This window comes from Poecile atricapillus, chromosome 26 (genome assembly GCF_030490865.1).
Source record: "Poecile atricapillus isolate bPoeAtr1 chromosome 26, bPoeAtr1.hap1, whole genome shotgun sequence".
NCBI lineage: Eukaryota > Metazoa > Chordata > Aves > Passeriformes > Paridae > Poecile > Poecile atricapillus.
The window spans coordinates 5,259,111-5,276,439 of NC_081274.1; the positions used below are offsets into that span (position 1 = coordinate 5,259,111).

General features: G+C 49.1%; 2 protein-coding genes across 2 annotated transcripts in view; both read left to right on the top strand.

Annotated features, from left to right (window-relative positions):
* Nucleotides 1–14,035, top strand: part of LOC131588459 (zinc finger protein 239-like) — an 88,637-nt gene extending 74,602 nt beyond the window's left edge. The window contains exon 2 of the mRNA XM_058857330.1: nt 13,283–14,035. Within this exon, the coding sequence (XP_058713313.1) occupies nt 13,310–14,035 (726 nt within the window). The 5' untranslated portion in view covers nt 13,283–13,309. The remainder of the gene's footprint in view (nt 1–13,282) is intronic.
* LOC131588627 (zinc finger protein 239-like) overlaps nt 1–17,329 on the top strand; it is a 369,862-nt gene that overhangs the window by 194,193 nt on the left and 158,340 nt on the right. The gene's annotated exons all lie outside the window — the stretch shown is intronic.

Genomic DNA, 17,329 nt, shown 5'->3' on the forward strand with positions numbered 1-17,329 from the left:
GACGCGCGCTGATTGGGCAGAGCGGGGACAAGTCCGGCCCCGCTGGCGCCCCCAGGGCGGCCGTGGGGCAGGAGAGCCGCCATTGCCGGAGCGTCTGTGCGGGCCCGGCAGCGGCGGCAGCAGCGGCCGGAGCCCGGTGAGGCGGCGGCGGAGCTCGGAGGCGGCCTCAGCCATCGCAGGTGGGAGCCGCGCTCGGTTCTGCGGGGGCTCGGGGCTCGCTGCGGGCCCGGGAGGGGGCGGCAGGGGGCTGTGGCGGGTGGCTTGTGCCGTGGCCGGCCCGTGTTGGCCCTGGGCTGAGGGCGCTGCGGGAGCGGCTGCCCGCGGTCTCCTTGCCGCTGGGGCCTCGGCAGGAGGCGGTGGCGGAGCAGCGCTGGCTCGTCCCGCTTCGTGTCGGGAGGCCGGAGGTGGCTGCGCTGTGCCCGGGGCTGGGCGGGAAAATTCCCGGCGCCAGAGGTTTGTGTGGCCCAAGGAGCCAGAGGAGTGGTGTGCGAGTGACTTTATTGCTGCCCAAAGGGAGAGGCCATGGGCCATTTGCCGTGCGCTCTCTCCAGTTGTTGGAGGACGCGGCCTCGTTTTCGTCCTGATTTTCCCGGCCGCATGTCCCTGTCCCTTTGCCCAACACTGGCGGAGGTGCTTGGAAGGTTCAGCCTTCCCGATCCGCCTGCTGCATGTCCTTTTTGTATAACACCCGATATTCCTGGCTCTGTGAAGTGCTTGTTCTTCTGGAAGTTCACGAATGTGTTGGGACTTGGTCTGAGCAGCAGTCCTTATCAATTAGTAACATTTTCTGTAACTGATGGTTTATCCCATTTCTTCCTTATGTACAAGTCCCTGGCCCCATCTCCAAGCAGATTCACTCATTGCCTGTGTTTTTTCTTCCTGGGTGTTCTTTGGTTTTGGGATTGCTCTCAGTGCCCTCATTCTCTGTCCTTTTGTAGCCGTTTGTGGCTCAGGAGGCCTGGCTGCCACCTGCATCCCCTTGCTCAGCTGCTGAATGAGCTGCACTCAGCAAGGTGTGGTGCATGGTAAAAAGATGAGAGTTGCTGTAGCACATGAGAGGAGAAACGGCATTTGTTTAACCCATGGCCTGACAGGGAAGCACAAAACTGTGTCCCATTCCCATCCTTTCCACGTTTGGACAAGTACATGAGCTGCTTTGCTGTTTCCTTTGTTATCTGTTTTACTACTTTTCCATTGCTATCTATCTGCCAAGAGTAGTTTGAGTTACTTAACTTTTCCACAAACTCTGCCTTGATTTTCTGCTAAAAGGTAATCTGATCCCATCCCATGGTGAAATGTTGTGTTCCTCATGTGGGTGGATTGGTTGGGAGGAAGGTCAGGAGCTGGAGCTGTCTGGTTGGTTATTATTTCAATGACATCCTGTAATCTAATTATGCTATTGAAATGAGAAACTGATTCTTTGGTACCTGATATGAATTCATCAGGGTTCCCAGGGTCTGGTCCATGGTATTGCAGGATTTGTTCTGGTGATCGTTCATCTTTTCCCCAGTTTTGGGTGCTCCCTCCTGATATGCAAAATAAAAAGAGCTCTATAACTCGCAGAGTAGTTATAAGAGTAGGTATGAATTTATTCAGCACTGAGATGCATGGGGGATATCTCCTCTGATACGCATGCACACCTTTTTGATTTGGTTTTCTCTTTTTATCTTTTTCAGACTAGGTTTACAAGATACACCTAAAACATATTCTTTTTGTAACTCTGCTTGTCCTCACTTCATATTACAATTAACTCCATGCCCCTTTCAGTCCTTTGGCCACCTTTTGTAACTTTAAATCTGTTCTTTCCGGCTTAGGGTCTAAAGAATCTCCTTTATATTGTGGTGCCTTTGTCTTTGCATCTTGTTTGTGTATTCCATCTCCTTATCTTAACTTGCAGTCTGACTCTTTTCTTGTTCTTGTGGATCAGCGTGTCAGGGTATGGTTTTTGTCAAACCCCTCTTTTAGTCAAGCATTTATTTGTGTTTATTTCCTAATTTTTAATTTCTGTTTCACTCCAGCCAGGGCTGCATCAATTGTCAGCTTTTCTCTCATTAAATCATCACATACTTGGATTCCCAAGTGATTTCCCTGAACTTGTGGTAGCAAATAAACCCCAGTGGTCTGATACACCCTATATAACATAGACAGTGACAGCACATGTTGGAGTGGGGACAGGGATGATTCCCCCCAACTTGTTTTAGTGAAGTTTTCACAACATTTTCCATTTTCTGTTTTCCTTTGCAGCTTAACCAATTTCTGTTGCAGAGTCAGATATCCTCACAATGGGCTGTGCCTTTAGCTGTGCAAATTCCATCTGTGCAAGCAGGCAGAGCTTGGGCTGAGGGGCAGAGGGAATCATTCCAATTCCTCCTGCAGGCAGGAAGCCCCTGGTCCATTGTGCAGGCTTTGGGGCATCAGTGTTAATTTGCATTTCTAAAGCTCCTCTCCTGGCTGCCTGGAACAAAGCTTCTCTTCCAGGGCAGACATCCCGTGACTCACATGTGGCCACCCCACAGAATCTGCTATTTTTTTTTTATTTTAACAATATTTTATTAACTGTTTATGTGTTAAAGCGCCAACTTTAAAGCTCTTCTAGTTTTCAAAGTGGAGCTTAAAGGTGAACATTGAAAAACTCATACCATCATTTTGTCATCACTAAGAGTCACGTACAAATATAAAACAAGAATGAGAAAGCAATCAAGTGTTTTCTTTTTATTCTCCTACGACTAAAATCTGATTCTCACACCACTGGCCCAAACAGAACCGACAATATAGAAATAAAATTATTACAAAAAATTATTCTCATGGTGTAATCTTTTTACTGAAACTGTGAAAAGCAAAAACTCTCCACAATGTCTTTAGAGAAATAAGGCATTACTTGATTCTGGCCAGAATGTGCAACAGGAATAATTTCATGCACACTTAGGCTGGGTGTGCAGAGAAAATCATTCCATGACACATGAGTTTGACTAGATTTTTCTAAATTTATACAGTCTGACCCCATAGAAATCCCTTGGTTTAATGTTCATTGGTTTGAAGGTGTGGAGTTGTTAGGATTTGGTTTCCTGTTGCAGCCGGATTTCTGTGCCTGTGATGTGAATTAGGTGGGCACTCCTGGATTTCCTGCTCAGCCTTTTCCAGACCAGGTGTCTCCAGTTGTGCCTGGGGCAGTGTCTGGGGGAGATGTTGGTTGATGTTTGCTGCTGGGTGTGGATGTTTTGATGGTTGTTATCTGGGGGAAAATCTTTTGGGCTATTCCCAGTCTGTTGTAAATTTCATCTCTACTGAGTGGTGGAACATCCCTTAAAAAAAACCCTTTAAAATTCCTTTCCCCAAGGCAAAGGCAAACCTAGTGTGACCAGAGAAATAAGATTTTAAGCTATTTTAAAGTTGGTCTATTTTGGCAGCAGCTAATCCCAGGCAGGGCAGAGTGTGAGTGTAATTGAGAGGCAGAGTGGAATTGTCCTGGTGCCTTCTCCAGCAGCTGTGGCGAGGGCAGGCACAGAAAGGGCTGAAGCTGCAAGAGTGAGAGCAAGGATTGTCCCGCAGTGGCTGGAGATGGCAAAGGAGGGTGGCCAGGCCGAGGATTTGAGCAGAGGATCTGTGGGCAGGCCCAGGGGCTTCCCCCGCTGGGGAGCCCTGGCTGCTGCTGCGTTGCCTTCAGTGCAGGCTCAGGGGTGGCCTGTTTAATATTCCCTTCCAATTCAGATTTCTGAGTCTGGAAGAGCCATGGCTGGGGCATCAATCATTTGATTTTTTTTCATTTTATTAAGTTTTTTTCTCTTTCTTATGTCCCCTGTCTAACACTGACGCTATCTGTGGCTAAAGAAGTTCTGGCTAGAAGAGAGAATCCTCAATCCGGCTCCTGCATTTCCCTGTTAATTGTAGGAATTGTCCCGTTTTAATCCTGGGAAATGTTATTTCTGAGATTCCATGAACCCTCTCAGGGTCAATAAAACACAAAGCTTCAGTCAAAATAGGTCTCAAATATTTAACCATTTTCTCCACGATTTGCACTTTTTTTTCAGATACTCAAAGCTGCTTTTTTGCCTGACAATGAAGCCATTTCACAGACGCTTCCTCTACCTCTTCTTGTCCTCCTGACTGGATCAAGTCATCCACATCCTGCATTAAGCCAGTCCCTGGGGGTGAGGTCAATTCCTTTGATGTTTCCTGCAAGGCTTGCCCCAATCAGGCCGGTGCTTCCATGCATCCCTGCAGAAGGACCGTCCATGTCTTGAGCATTTTCCCTTCTACCTCTTGTTGCCAGCCCAAGGCAGAATTGTGTTTGCATCCTCTGGAAGTGGGCAGATCCCCAGAAAGCATCTTTTGCATCAAGTTGTGAATGGCAGCAGTGTGAGGAGGGCCCCTGGTTGAGGATGGTGTAAGGATCTGAGAGTGTGGGGTGCCTCGGTTTCATCATCTCATTTCTTATTCCTGGGTCCTGCAGCATTCTGTGGATTCCATTGGATTTCTTGTTTGGCAGGATAGGAGCATTCTAGGGAGCCATCCCTGGCTCCCCAAGCCGTGCCTTGAGCAGGACTCCCAGACAGGCTGTGAGCCCTTCCTTCCCTCCCTTGGAACAGGGGATTGCTTTTGGACACCTCTTGTCCTGGCTGCTTCAGGGAAATTTGGAGAGGCTCCATATCTAATTTTGCCCATTTCCCTGGGGCTGCCCACACTTCTGGGTACACTTGAGCCTAGGCTCTGCCAGACATTTGACACAGAGGTACAACAGAACCAGCCTCTGTATCACCTTTTGCAACATTAATTTGCATTCCCCATTTAGCCATCAAATGTCGGAGAAGGGAGACACAGACACCAGGTGGTCGTCAAGCAAATCTCGTTTATTGATCCTTACACTTGTGTTTAAATACATGATTTAATTAGCTCATACATATTGCAAAAGTATAGCTCATCATTGGTTATTCTTCTATTTACGTCACTACGAAACATAGCTATCTGCCTCTGCATTCTTGCGGTTACCAGACCGTCCCTGTTCCTTCTTTTTCGTTCTGTTTACCACATTCTTGTTCTCCTCCCCACATCTCAAGGGCAATCCGGCCTTGAGACTGTCTCTACACTAGTTATGTTTTATCTCTAGCAAGTTTGTACAGTCATGGCCTTTCTCGCCTAACCATTCTGCCACAAAAGTCTCCACACTTCCCCCGCTTTCTTTTTGGCAAGCGTTTTAGTACATCTGTCCCACACCTTAGGGTGGATAAACCTTACAAACTCATTTACGACTTTGACAACCCAACGCCTTGTAATAACAAGCGAATTAGGTTTACGACTTAATTAATTTACAACTTACTATCTAACCTTTTTCGATGATTCCATCATCCTTCTGGGCCCAGGCTCTCCCGTCAAGAATAGACTCACTATCTTGACCGCTGCTCCTTGACTCAGGGTATTTTTGCTTTCTTCTTGTCTCACTTTTCTTGTTCCTGGGTTTCGGTACCATATGTCGGGGTCAAGCAAGGCTGGTACCCTGGCTGGAACCAGCACGGGCGGCTATCCTCAGCCGCGCGGTCCATATCCCACTGTATCAATGTGATGGATGGCAATATGGCGATTTATTGCAGGGAAACTTAACATTTTATAGCCTGGGGGTCACTGTGTTACTCCCATCTGCATACGTCACACCTGGGTGCTATTGGCTAATTGCAGGTTTTGCTATCCTAACAGAGAGGGGGTCTAGCAGCTTCCCGTTACAATCCCGAATTCTTCCGCAGCGCAATGCCCTAGACTACAACATATTCCCCCCTCTCTATGAATAATTAATTTGCTAAAATATAAGGTATATTAGTCTTAAAAATTCTAATGTTATTTTTTATACGTACTTCTAAACACTTTGTCTTAAACTATTATCTAACTACTTTTAACACACGTGCTCTATATATATGTAGTCTAAGCATGAAAGCAATTTGCTAAAAGGATAAACACACAATTACAATTTGCTTTATATATAGTTAGATGGAGTCTCTACACTTCCCAAATCTTCTACAGAATTTCTCCAACACGATTCAGTCCTGGAACATTCACTGCTCCCGTGATGTCAGCTGGCAGCTGATCGGTGACTGAGGGCTTTGATGTTCAAGTTGTTCTTTAGACCCTTCTAAATCTTAGAAACACCACATCATAATAACAACATAAAATTTCTGTTGGCAAATGTCTGTTAATGTTTAGACACAACTGTGTCCTGACAGGTCCACTTCTGATCCATGTCTGGAGTATCAAGACTGTGTGATGACATCTCTGTTCACTGGATCTCATGTGTTCAGAGGCAGACAGTCTGGTCAGATGGACAGGTGACTTTTCTGAATCTGTCAACAAAACACAGTCACTTCTCTCCTTGAAGTTAATGAAATACACTAATCAAATTGCTTTTAGGGAATCAATTTCCCCCGTTTTCTAAAAAATAAAAATGAAATGTATTTCTGTTCAACATTAACACAAAACCTTATATACAATTAGTAAGAACGTATAACAGTTAAAAATCAATTAATATGAAGGTACTGTTAATTATTAAAACACTGCACCAGCATCTCATAGTTAACAAACAAACAAAACCAAAAATCATCAGTGAAGGATTGGATCATCATCTCCGGAAGTGATTCTCCAAGCTCACTTTAAAATTGATCCAGCTGTCATATTAATAGGGTCAAATTGCAAAGTCAAAAAGTGACTCAAATACTGATTTGGGACAAAAAACATCTGGATCTGTTGATAAACATTCTGTCCAGGTAAAGTTAAGACTTGGCCAGGGCCTTAGACTTTAAACTGGAAAGATGTCTCTTAATATATTTTTAGAACAAGATTTTTAATAGCAACAGCTATGAGATGCTTACAGCATTTGTACAAAGCAAATAATCGGAAGCCTTAGGTACCAGACTAATTAAATCATTCAGCAGTTGGTTTAATTTGAAGCCTCTTTAATGGCAGCTGATTTTTAGCAATGGTACATCTTAAAATTCTGGAAACACTAAAAAATAAAAAAATAAATAAAAAATAAAGCTATGAAAAACAAAACCTGCAGAGATTGTAACAACCAATAGAACTCCCAATGAAGTCTAGGGTGTCACAGTCTGCATTCATTTCTGTCCACAAGCAGGTGTTCATCAGTGGTTTATCATAGTTGCTTCAGTTGTAGCTGTCTTCATATTTCTAGGAAAATAACTATGGTTTGCAATTTAAACAAGTGTTTTCAGTGAAACATAAAACAATTCAAAGTAAACAAAATTTAAACTTAACAATAATTATTTATAACAAAAGGAAATAGCAAAACCTAACTTTAAAAAAAAATATCTAAGTTATACAGCTTAACTTAAAAACATCTAAGTCAACAGTAACATGGATTCATTATAAAATTATAAAAATTTAACAAATACATCACAATTCCATGCCATTTAGCTTTGAGAATAACCCATAATAACTGCAAATGTTACTAAAAACACTCATTCACAACAAGAATTTGCCTAGTATATGCTCAAATTTGCTAAGACTCCAAAGTGCAGCCTTTCCAAAGAAAAAGCCACAATACAGGATTGGGCAAGTTGTCATTTAGCTTTTGCAGCACTTCTCAAAAATATCAAGTCCAATTTTTAAACTAAAATCCAAAATCCAAAGTGGTATATATGCAGTTATATGTGTTTTGTATAACAAAAATATTCACATTAAAATTTCCTTATTAAAATTGTCAAAAACTCAACAAATGGGTAATATATGATCAACATAACTTTGAAATTACTGAAACAAAACAAGAATCTTTTAAGTTTCTTGGGATGCAAAAATACAACATTTAAATCTTTTAATCGATTTGTGAAGGCACTTAATTCAATAGAAACTTATTTTTAAATCTCAATTTTAATTACAACAATTTGCTAATTTATAAACAATACAATTTACAAAGCTTCTAATTTTTAAATTGTCTAATTAAAACTATCTCTTTTTCTTATCCTTCTCAAAGATGTCCAGCTTTCTGTTGTTCTTCTTTTGTTTTGTAGTTTTACTTTAGGCGGTTTCATTGAAGTCGCTGTTACTTGTTTCAGCGGTGGTTGCCATGGCGACAGCGTTCTGCCGTGTGTTTTCCTGAACTGGGCCGTGCCGGGCTACTTTTTAAATCTGAGAAAAACTCTGAAAACTCCAACTGCATAAACTCATAATTACTTAAAACACAAAATTAACTCCAAAAGGGTACATGAACACCTTTTAAAAACTCAGTAAATTATGACTTTGTAACAAACTCGGTATTGTCCCGCCGCTTCTCAGAGAGGGGGGGGGGGGGGTGTTGTGAACCGCTTGTATCTCAGTCAAAGTCAAAACTGGTGGGTTACTTCCCGTTTGCCGTGCCTTTTCTTGGGCCCCGGCTTCGCTACCACCCCCGTGGGCAGGCTGTTCCCTCCCCCCTCGTCCCTAACTTTGTCTGGTCCGGAAATCATCTGAGCTTCGGTTCTTTTATAATTTCCTAATCCCATCATCTCTTCTACTGTAATTCCCTGTAACGGATCACCTGGTCCTCTTTGAACTGCAACCGACTCTTGAACTAAAGCTTGCCAATGTGCGTTAAACAGCAGCTGCTGATGTTGAATAAACATCAGTTTCACAATGCTTCTACAGTCATTGACAGTTAGCAAATGCGTATCAAATATGTAGTCTATCATTTGTTTAGCTGGTTCACTCTTAAATCCAAATTGACTCACTGTCTGTCGCAGCTGAGCTAATAACTTCCAATCAAGAGGTGTATAGGTCCCTAACTGAACAGCTTGTCCTTGTTGGTTTACCCCCGGGGTGTAAACTACAGGCAGAGCCCACGTCCTCGCCGCCTCCACGGTGACTTCATCCCCACTCTCTAGCCCATGCTTAGCCAATGCGTTCCAGGCTTCTCTCCTCTGTCTAGCCATTTCCTCCCACAGGTCACTCTCTGCCCCAGGGACAGGATCTGGCTCTGGCGGAGATTGTGAACTACGCATTCCAGGCTTAACAGATTGGGCTGAAGGGTCCTTAATATCGGAGGTGGCTACGACAGGCACTTCAGCGTCCTCTGTGGACTCAGTGAGAGGGGGCGCCGAGGGCCAAGCACAATCATCTGTGCCCAAACTGCTAGAAGCAGGTATAATTACTTGAGAGACACTTGGCGCTAAAGGTTCATGATCTCCATACCGTGCATTCCTTTTATAGGCTTCTACTGCTTGCTGAGCCGCTCTTTTTTCTGCCTGATGTTTCAATAGAGTATTATGCACAACTCGCCAAATTTTTCCTAACTTTTTTGCTGTTTTATCTTCTTCTAAGACTGCTTCACACAACACATCTCCTAACTTACGCCACTCACTCAATTCATGTACCGTGTGCGGGTTGGAAAAACAACCCTTCGCGTGCCCCCATGCTAGCAATCCCGGTACGTCTTTTCTAGGATTTATGTCTCTAACCCCCAGCTTATCTAATAACCCCAAAAATAAATCATATGCTGCTTGCCTGTCCATTTTGTCGTCAGCGCTGTTGCACCTCTCCGGCTCCGGCAGCACGTATGGCTCAAGACCACCGATGTGATCCTTGAGGGTGCTCTCCCTTCGTCGTTTAGCACCGACCCGGGTGCATCGGGCCCCAACACTACTTCACCGACCGTGGCGCGTTCTCTCCCCCGCTTTCTTTTCAGCAGGGGGTCGACGTCGGGGTCACCATTTGTCGGAGAAGGGAGACGCAGACACCAGGTGGTCGTCAAGCAAATCTCGTTTATTGATCCTTATACTCGTGTTTAAATACATGATTTAATTAGCTCATACATATTGCAAAAGTATAGCTCATCATTGGTTATTCTGCTATTTACGTCACTACGAAACATAGCTATCTGCCTCTGCATTCTTGCGGTTACCAGACCGTCCCTGTTCCTTCTTTTTCGTTCTGTTTACCACATTCTTGTTCTCCTCCCCACATCTCAAGGGCAATCCGGCCTTGAGACTGTCTCTACACTAGTTATGTTTTATCTCTAGCAAGTTTGTACAGTCATGGCCTTTCTCGCCTAACCATTCTGCCACAAAAGTCTCCACAATCAAATCCCTTCCTAGTAAATTACAATCACAATTGTGAGCAAATAAAAATTCCTGCATTTCAAACCCATCCCCCCCATCTCCTAACAGTGGCTGAATAAAACACACCCACTCATCTTTCCCACATACTGCCTTAATTATTAAAATATTCCTTAACAATTTTCCCCCCTTAGGTGTAAGATTCTGAGTGGATGGAGAGGCCCCTGTGTCCATCAGGAAAGGTCTCCTCTGTATCCAGAGCCACCCTGGATGTTCCCAAGGGCTCCAGTGTGGTGGATCCCTGGTGGAATGGCAGCTGTGAGACCGCTAAGAATCCGTGTCCATCAAGGGCTGGACTTGCTGGTGCTGAGGGTGCTCCTGTCTGTGCTTGCAGTGTCCTTGTGCCCTGCAGCTGGAAGGCTGATTCCTTGCCAGGGGCTGTTTGGGTGGGCTGTCCCCTGGCCAGGAGGGCAATGCCTGTGCCAGGTGCTTGTGGCCGAGGGTGTCCCCTGGGTGCTGGGGCCCCCTTGGGCCCTGGGCTTGATCCCTCAGGGGCTGTAGGACCTGTGCCATGGCCTTTGCCTTCAGCTTGGCCTTTTGCTCATCCCTTGCTGCATTCAGCTGCTGAGCCTTTGTGAGCAAGTGCTGCAGGGGCTTCTTGTGGCCCTGCTGCAGCCCCCCTCAGTGCCTGTGGGTGCTCATCGTGTGGCAGCTGCTCAGCTTTCTGCAAAATCCTTCCTTTCTCCAGGGACCCAGCACAAAATGCTTAAAAGATGATCTGGATCCTTGCAGGTCTAATCCCCATTTCTGAGCTGTTCCTTCCTGGTGCTGGCTGTGCTGAGGCTCCCCTCCCCAGCCCGTATCCCAGAGCCGGTCCCTGTCCTGCCGCAGTGTCCAAAGGCGGCCCCCCCGGCGGGCAGGGCCGGCAGCTCCACGGGGCCGGGCAGCGGCCGGGGCGTCCCGCAGCCTCCTGGGGGCCGGGGGCCACTGCCGGCCCTGCCCGGGGGGTGCTGGGGTCAGGCAGCGCCCGGCGCTGAGCCCCGGCTGCCCCACAGCCCCGGCCCGGCCCCACAGCTCCCCACAGGCCCCCAGCCCGTGCTCCCGGTGCCGCAGCTCTGCGCCCGCTCCTGCCGCTGCCAGCTCAGAGAAACCCCCTGAAATCCTGACCTCCTTGTTTTCCTGTCCTGGAAAACTGGGATACAAAGGATCTGAGTCAGCTGGCAAATTCTGAGGATAAGACCCTTCTGAAAAACATCCCAGTCCTCGGTATTTTTCTCTTTCTCTTCTTTTCCATCATTCTTTTTCTTACCCCATAGAATCCTCCTGTTGCTTCTTGCCTTAAGCACATTCCTGCACACTCCCCTTCAGCCAATCCCTTCCCAGCACACCAACACCATCCATCCCCTCTTGTCTAAATCCCTTCTGGATTTCCCTTATTGCCTTCCTCGGTGTCCATGTCCTTAGTTCGCTCTGGGAGAATGTGCAAACGACCTCCACATGCTCCCAAGGGACCCTTGAGAGATATTTTGGGATCCTCATCTCTTTTGCTGGGACCCCATTCTGGCTTTCGCTTTTGTCCCCTCCCTGGGTGCCCTGCCATGTTTACTCCCCGAAGATGCCACTGTAGTCACTGCTGAGATTTTCAGTGCTCTCTCCCTGCCGACTCTTGAGAGCCCCCCTGATCCGTCCCTCGTCTGTCTCCTGCTCACTCTCGGGTACCCAATCAATCCCCGGTGCCGCCGCCAGCCGAGGGAGCCGATCCCCCAAACTGGGTGAGGCACCTTCAGCTGCACTCAGTGCCCGCCGGCCCGGACGGTGGAAGGAATTGCGGAGGAGCCCCAAGGTGTGTGGAAAAATTGACATCCCCAGAGGTTTCTGTCCACAAGGAAGACAGAAGAGTCCTGTAAAAGTAATTTCATTCATAAAAAGGGTGAGGCCATGGGACATTTCTAATGAGATTTCTCTAATTGTTGGAGGACACAGCCTCTTTTTCATCCTAATTTTCCCGGCCACATCTCCCTCTTCTTTTTCCCATTGGCTAAAGTGCTGGAGAGGTACAGACTTCCCAATGCAACTACTACCTACCCCCTTAATATGCACCCCACTTTTGTGTAGCTAACGATATTGATGGCTGTGTTAAGTCTTTGTTCTTCTGGAAGTTCTTGAATTTAGCAGGACCTTGGCTGAGCAGCAGTCTGTGTCATCAATTCATAAGATTTTGTGCAGCTGATGGCTCCTCCTGTCACTTCCTTATGTCCATGTCCCTGGCCCTATGTGCAATGAGGTTGACGGGATCAGTTTGTAAAGAGCCTTTGTTGTTGTTCCTTTGCTGGGGTTCCCCCGTTTTGGGGCCATCCCCCCTGGAGCAGGGTGTCCCCCCTTGGTGCAGGCGCAGGGCTCAGGCAGGGCTGAGGCAATCAGAGCGCGCGGCGCTGATGACTCATCAGTGTCCAGGCAGAGCCGCAGCTGCCAGCGTTCCCCAGCTGGAGCCCAGCTGCGCCCCTCCCCCCCGGGCCTTGGCGCCCCCCTTGAGGGGAATTTGGGGAGGTGGGAGGGGGGAGCGCCAAGGCCGGGCCCCCCCGCGCTGTGGTGGCGGGAGCGGCTGCAGTGGGGAGCGAGTGCGGGCGGAAGCGGCCGAGAGCCCAGCGCTGCCCCAGGCCGAGCTGGCCCAGCTCCATCCGTGCCCCTGCGGTGGGATGCTGTGGGACTGGGGGGGAAGAGGGAGGCGGCAGTGGGTGCTGGGCCTGGGGGCAGGAGGAGAAGGGAAGGAGAAGCAGGGCTGAGGAATAAAATGATCAAAATATGTACCTGGGGTTTTGCAGAAGGAGGAGGAGGAGTGTGAATTAGAGCAGGGGCACAGGAGGAGGAGGAGCAGGGAGAGGAAGCAGCATAGAGTTCATCCCTGTATCTTCAGTTCCCCCACCCCAGGAGTGTTGCCACCCCACATGCAGCAGGTGACTGGGGAGGGGGATCCAGGATTTTCTTGGGGCTGAGTCTTGGTATTTCTGAGCTTTACTGGGCTATACGTTGGTGCTTTGGTTTCTTGTGAGGGCTGAACCTTTCTGTTCTGCAGGGGGTTTTGGCTGAATCTTGTTGTTTGATTAGTTTTTGATCAGTGTTTTCTTGTTTGGGCTGTATGGTGGTGTTTTAGAGATTCTTTCAGACACAAGATGCCCAATGACTTTCTGAGATGAACTTGGGCAAGGAGGAACCCTCAGCCCAAGGCGCTCTCCTATTGTTTATTTTCCCCCAACCAGGATTTTACGTTCCCAAACCGTGTCCAGATGGAGGAGGATGAGGAAAAGCCCTGGAGATTCCACACGAGGAGGGGCTGCAAACCCACTCCAGGGAGCTCCGAGGAGGAAAGATCCCCCCAGTGCCAGGAACATGGCCAGAGATCCAGCCAGAGCTCAGAGCTGGGGGAGAAGCCCCACAAGTGCTTGGAATGTGGGAAGGGCTTCAGAAAGAGCTCCCACCTGATCCGGCACCAGAGGATCCACACTGGGGAAAAGCCCTACGAGTGTGGGGAATGTGGGAAGAGCTTCAGCCACAGCTCCAACCTGAGGAGTCACCAGATGATCCACACTGGGGAAAAGCCCTATGAGTGTGGGAAATGTGGGAAGAGCTTTGGAAATATCTCTGACCTGATGAAACACCAGGTGATCCACACAGGGGAACGGCCCTACACCTGCTTGGAATGTGGGAAGAGCTTTGGGTGGAGCTCCAATCTGAGGGCACACCAGCGCATCCACACTGGGGAGAGGCCCTACGAGTGTCCCCAGTGTGGGAAGAGGTTTCAGCGCAGCTCCAATGTCATCCTACATGAGCGGATTCACACAGAGGAGAGGCCCTTCCGCTGCCCCGACTGCGGGAAGGGCTTCAAGCAGAACGGCCACCTCACGGTCCACCAGCGCATCCACAGTGGGGAGAGGCCCTACGAGTGTCCCCAGTGTGGGAAGAGCTTCTCACACAGCTCAGCCTTGACCCGACACCAACGGAGGCACCGGTAAGGGAAGCCCTGCGAGTGTCCCGAGTGCAGGAAGAGCTTCGTGCGCTGCTCCAGCTCCATCCCCCATGGGAGGATCGGCGTTGGATGATCCCCAGTGACCCCCGTTGGGCAGAGCCCTGGTGATCCGTGGTCCTGGTGATCCGTGTTGGGAAGACACCTGGCTGGGAGGCTCCACATCTTCCTGGCTCCCTGTGGGCACCTGGATGAAAGCAGGGGAATGAAAATCCAACAGGATACAGACCGACAGTGGGAATTGTTGACTTTCAATCCTTGAGAACCTTTTGCCTCAGGAGCTGTGTGGGCAGAGAAAAGGGGGTGACACCGGGCTTGGGGGGCCCGAGGGGAGCACACACGCTCTGTGGGGGGGAAGGACACGACCCCTGGGATCCCCCCTCACCTTCCTGCACAGGCAGAAGCCGAGCCCCAGTGCCAGGAAGACAAAGCCCAACATGGAGACTGCAATCCCCGTCAGCATCTTGCTGTGGGCAATGTTTCACGGCATCCATGATGCATCTGCAGAGATCAGGAACCCCCAGAACCTCTCACAGAACCCCCAAGCTCCTCCAAGGACCCTCCCAGTCTCCCCCAGCCCACCCAGGACCCTCTGAAACCTCCTTTGGACTCACTAATTTTAAACAATGAGCAATTTTAGAAAAATTAGAGATCTTAGCTAGAGATCGGCCTTGCTGGAAGTAGTTAGAGTTAATGATTAAGTGAGAAGCAGGATTTGAGATAATGAATCTCGGACTGAGGTAAAAAATTACTTGTCATTGTATGTTTGTTCAGCTGTGCTTATAATGAGAAAAGAGATACTGATCAACGGGTTCAGGAAGATCACAGACCTTACATCTGGAAACCCATTTAAAAGACACAAGGGAGGAAATTTGAGTTGTACCAAATGTCATTTGTAATGTCCACCATTGTAAAGGTAGAAAGGTGAGAGTGAGGAAGAGCAGTTTTCCTTCATCTTTTTATGACCCCTCCTCACCAAAATGACCCCCTCCTCAAATTAGGGAGCCCATCACGTAGGCAGAATGACTTTTTAAACTCATTACCGTGCATTTTAATCCAAAGTGGGGAATGGGAGGTGTTAGAATTGTGAATATGTATTAGTAATAATATGTATTCATCTTTTGGAAATTCAAGACTTTTGTAACTAAATAGACACTGGAATCTTTTGTCAACTTGCAGTGCGTATTAAGGGGATGACTCCCGCACTCGACCCATGCTGTGATTAAACATCCACTTTGTAACTTTAAACTGTTGGAGAGGTTTTTTCTCCATTAACAGATTGATGTTGATACCAGATCAATATTGCTATTTTGGTAAATCACTGCCAGTCTCTTCCCAGCCTCCCCAGGACCCTTCAGAGCCCTCCTGTTCCTCTCAGGATCCCACAACCCCCTCCCAATTTCTCCCCACTGCCCCAGGACCTCCAAACCCTCTCCCAGTCCCTTCCCAGCCCCACCAGGACTCATCAAGACTCCTCCCAGTCTCTTCCCAGCACAACCAACCTCATCCTAATCCCTGCTTTCCAATCCCCAATCTCCTTCCAGCTCCTCCAGGCTCACTCAAATCCCTCCCAGTGACACCCAACACCCCCAAACTCCCTCCCAGTGTCCACCAGGACCCCAAGAACCTCATCCCACCCTCCCCAACATCCTTCAAACCCCTTCCCCGCCATCCTAAGCACCTCAATCCCTTCCCCAGTTTAAACCAGTCTATCTGAAACTCCCTCCCAGTTCCTCCCAGCACACCCCAATCCCCCTCTGGGCCCCCCCAGTGCCTCCCCCGCTGCCCCCGGCGCTGTGGGGGCCGGGCCGTGCCCCAGTGCCGGCTCAGGGGGTGCTCCAGGCTGACGTGCTCCACCTGGCAGCTGGAGCTGAGCCCGCATTGCCGGGGGCGGTTTCCAGCAGCACCAGGAGCTGCTGGCTCCAGTCCCCGCTGGGGAGCACGGCAGTGGCCAGCACGTGGCCCGAGAGCTGCTGCTGGCCCTGGGAGCAGCTCAGCTGGATGTGGGCAGGGGAGAAATCCATCAGGGAGCAGAGCAGGCGGCCGGGGCCGGGCTGGGAGCTCGAGGGCACCAGCGAGATGGACACGGTGAGGGCACAGGGAGAGAGCAGAGACAGACTGGGATCAGCTGGAGGGGAACTGTGAGAGATGGGTGAGGAGTGGTGTGGCATTGGGAGGGACTGGGAATGGACTGGGAGGGCCTGGGGTGGCACTGAAAGAGATGAGAGTGGATACTGGGACACTGGAAGAGAGTGTGGAGGTCTGGGAGTGAAGTGAGAATGAACTCGGAATAGAATGGGAATGGGCTAAAAAGTAATGGGAGTGACTCTGGGGCCTCTGGGCGGCACTGTGGTGGGACTGGGAAGGACTGTGGTGGCACTGGGCGGGACTGTGGTGGCACTGGGAGGGACTGGGAATGAAGTGCGCGGCACTGGGAGGCCGAGTCCAGCGCGGGGCTCTCGGCTCTGTGGATCTGCCCGGCACCTGATGAGTCATCAGAGAGACGCGCTGTGATTGGCTGAGAGGCGAGGGACTCCACGAGAGGCGAGATGGATCAGGGGGGCATTTGGGGTGACGGGGATGGATTGGGAGAGGCTGGGATGGACTGTGAGAGCCACGGGAGCCACTAGGAGGTCTCAGGGATGGGCACAAGGAAGGCTGAGGGCTCTGGGGTGATTCCCAGGGAGGTTTGGAGGGAGCTCTCCCTGCCCTTGTCCCGAACCACGAGGACTTGGATTTGTTTCAGTTCAGTGGAATTCATGGTGATTTGGGAGGAACTGGAGCAAAGCAGCTGGCAAGCACAGTGGGCTTGACGAGGACTGAACCAGGGCAGGAGTTGGGGCTGTCTCGAGTGAGCTCTCACAGTGTGAACCTTCATGGGGTCTTTCTAATGGAATTTTGTTGAATTTTTACATTCATTATTAAAAAGCAGAGTCAGAAGTGGAGCTCTGCTTTCAGCTTGAAATGAGGGGATGGAACGTGGGCGCTGGGACTTCCGTAACCTCAAGTTGTTCCTTGATACTGGACACTTTAGCTTTGGCAATCTGAAGCCCTTCAGCAGCAATGTCTTCTGCCACCCCCTGGTTTCTGGCTCAGACCCAGCTCAGAGCTTGGACAAGGTCTGGGCTTTGTCCTCTTGAGCTTCAGGAGCCTCCCGGGAAGCACCAGCCCTCCTCAGCCCACCCTTGGTAGGACTTTTTCTTTTCTCTCTCCTGACGATTTTATCCCCAAAACTGCCGTGGGAACGTTGTATCCAAGCACATCCTCCAGCGCTGCACTTTCC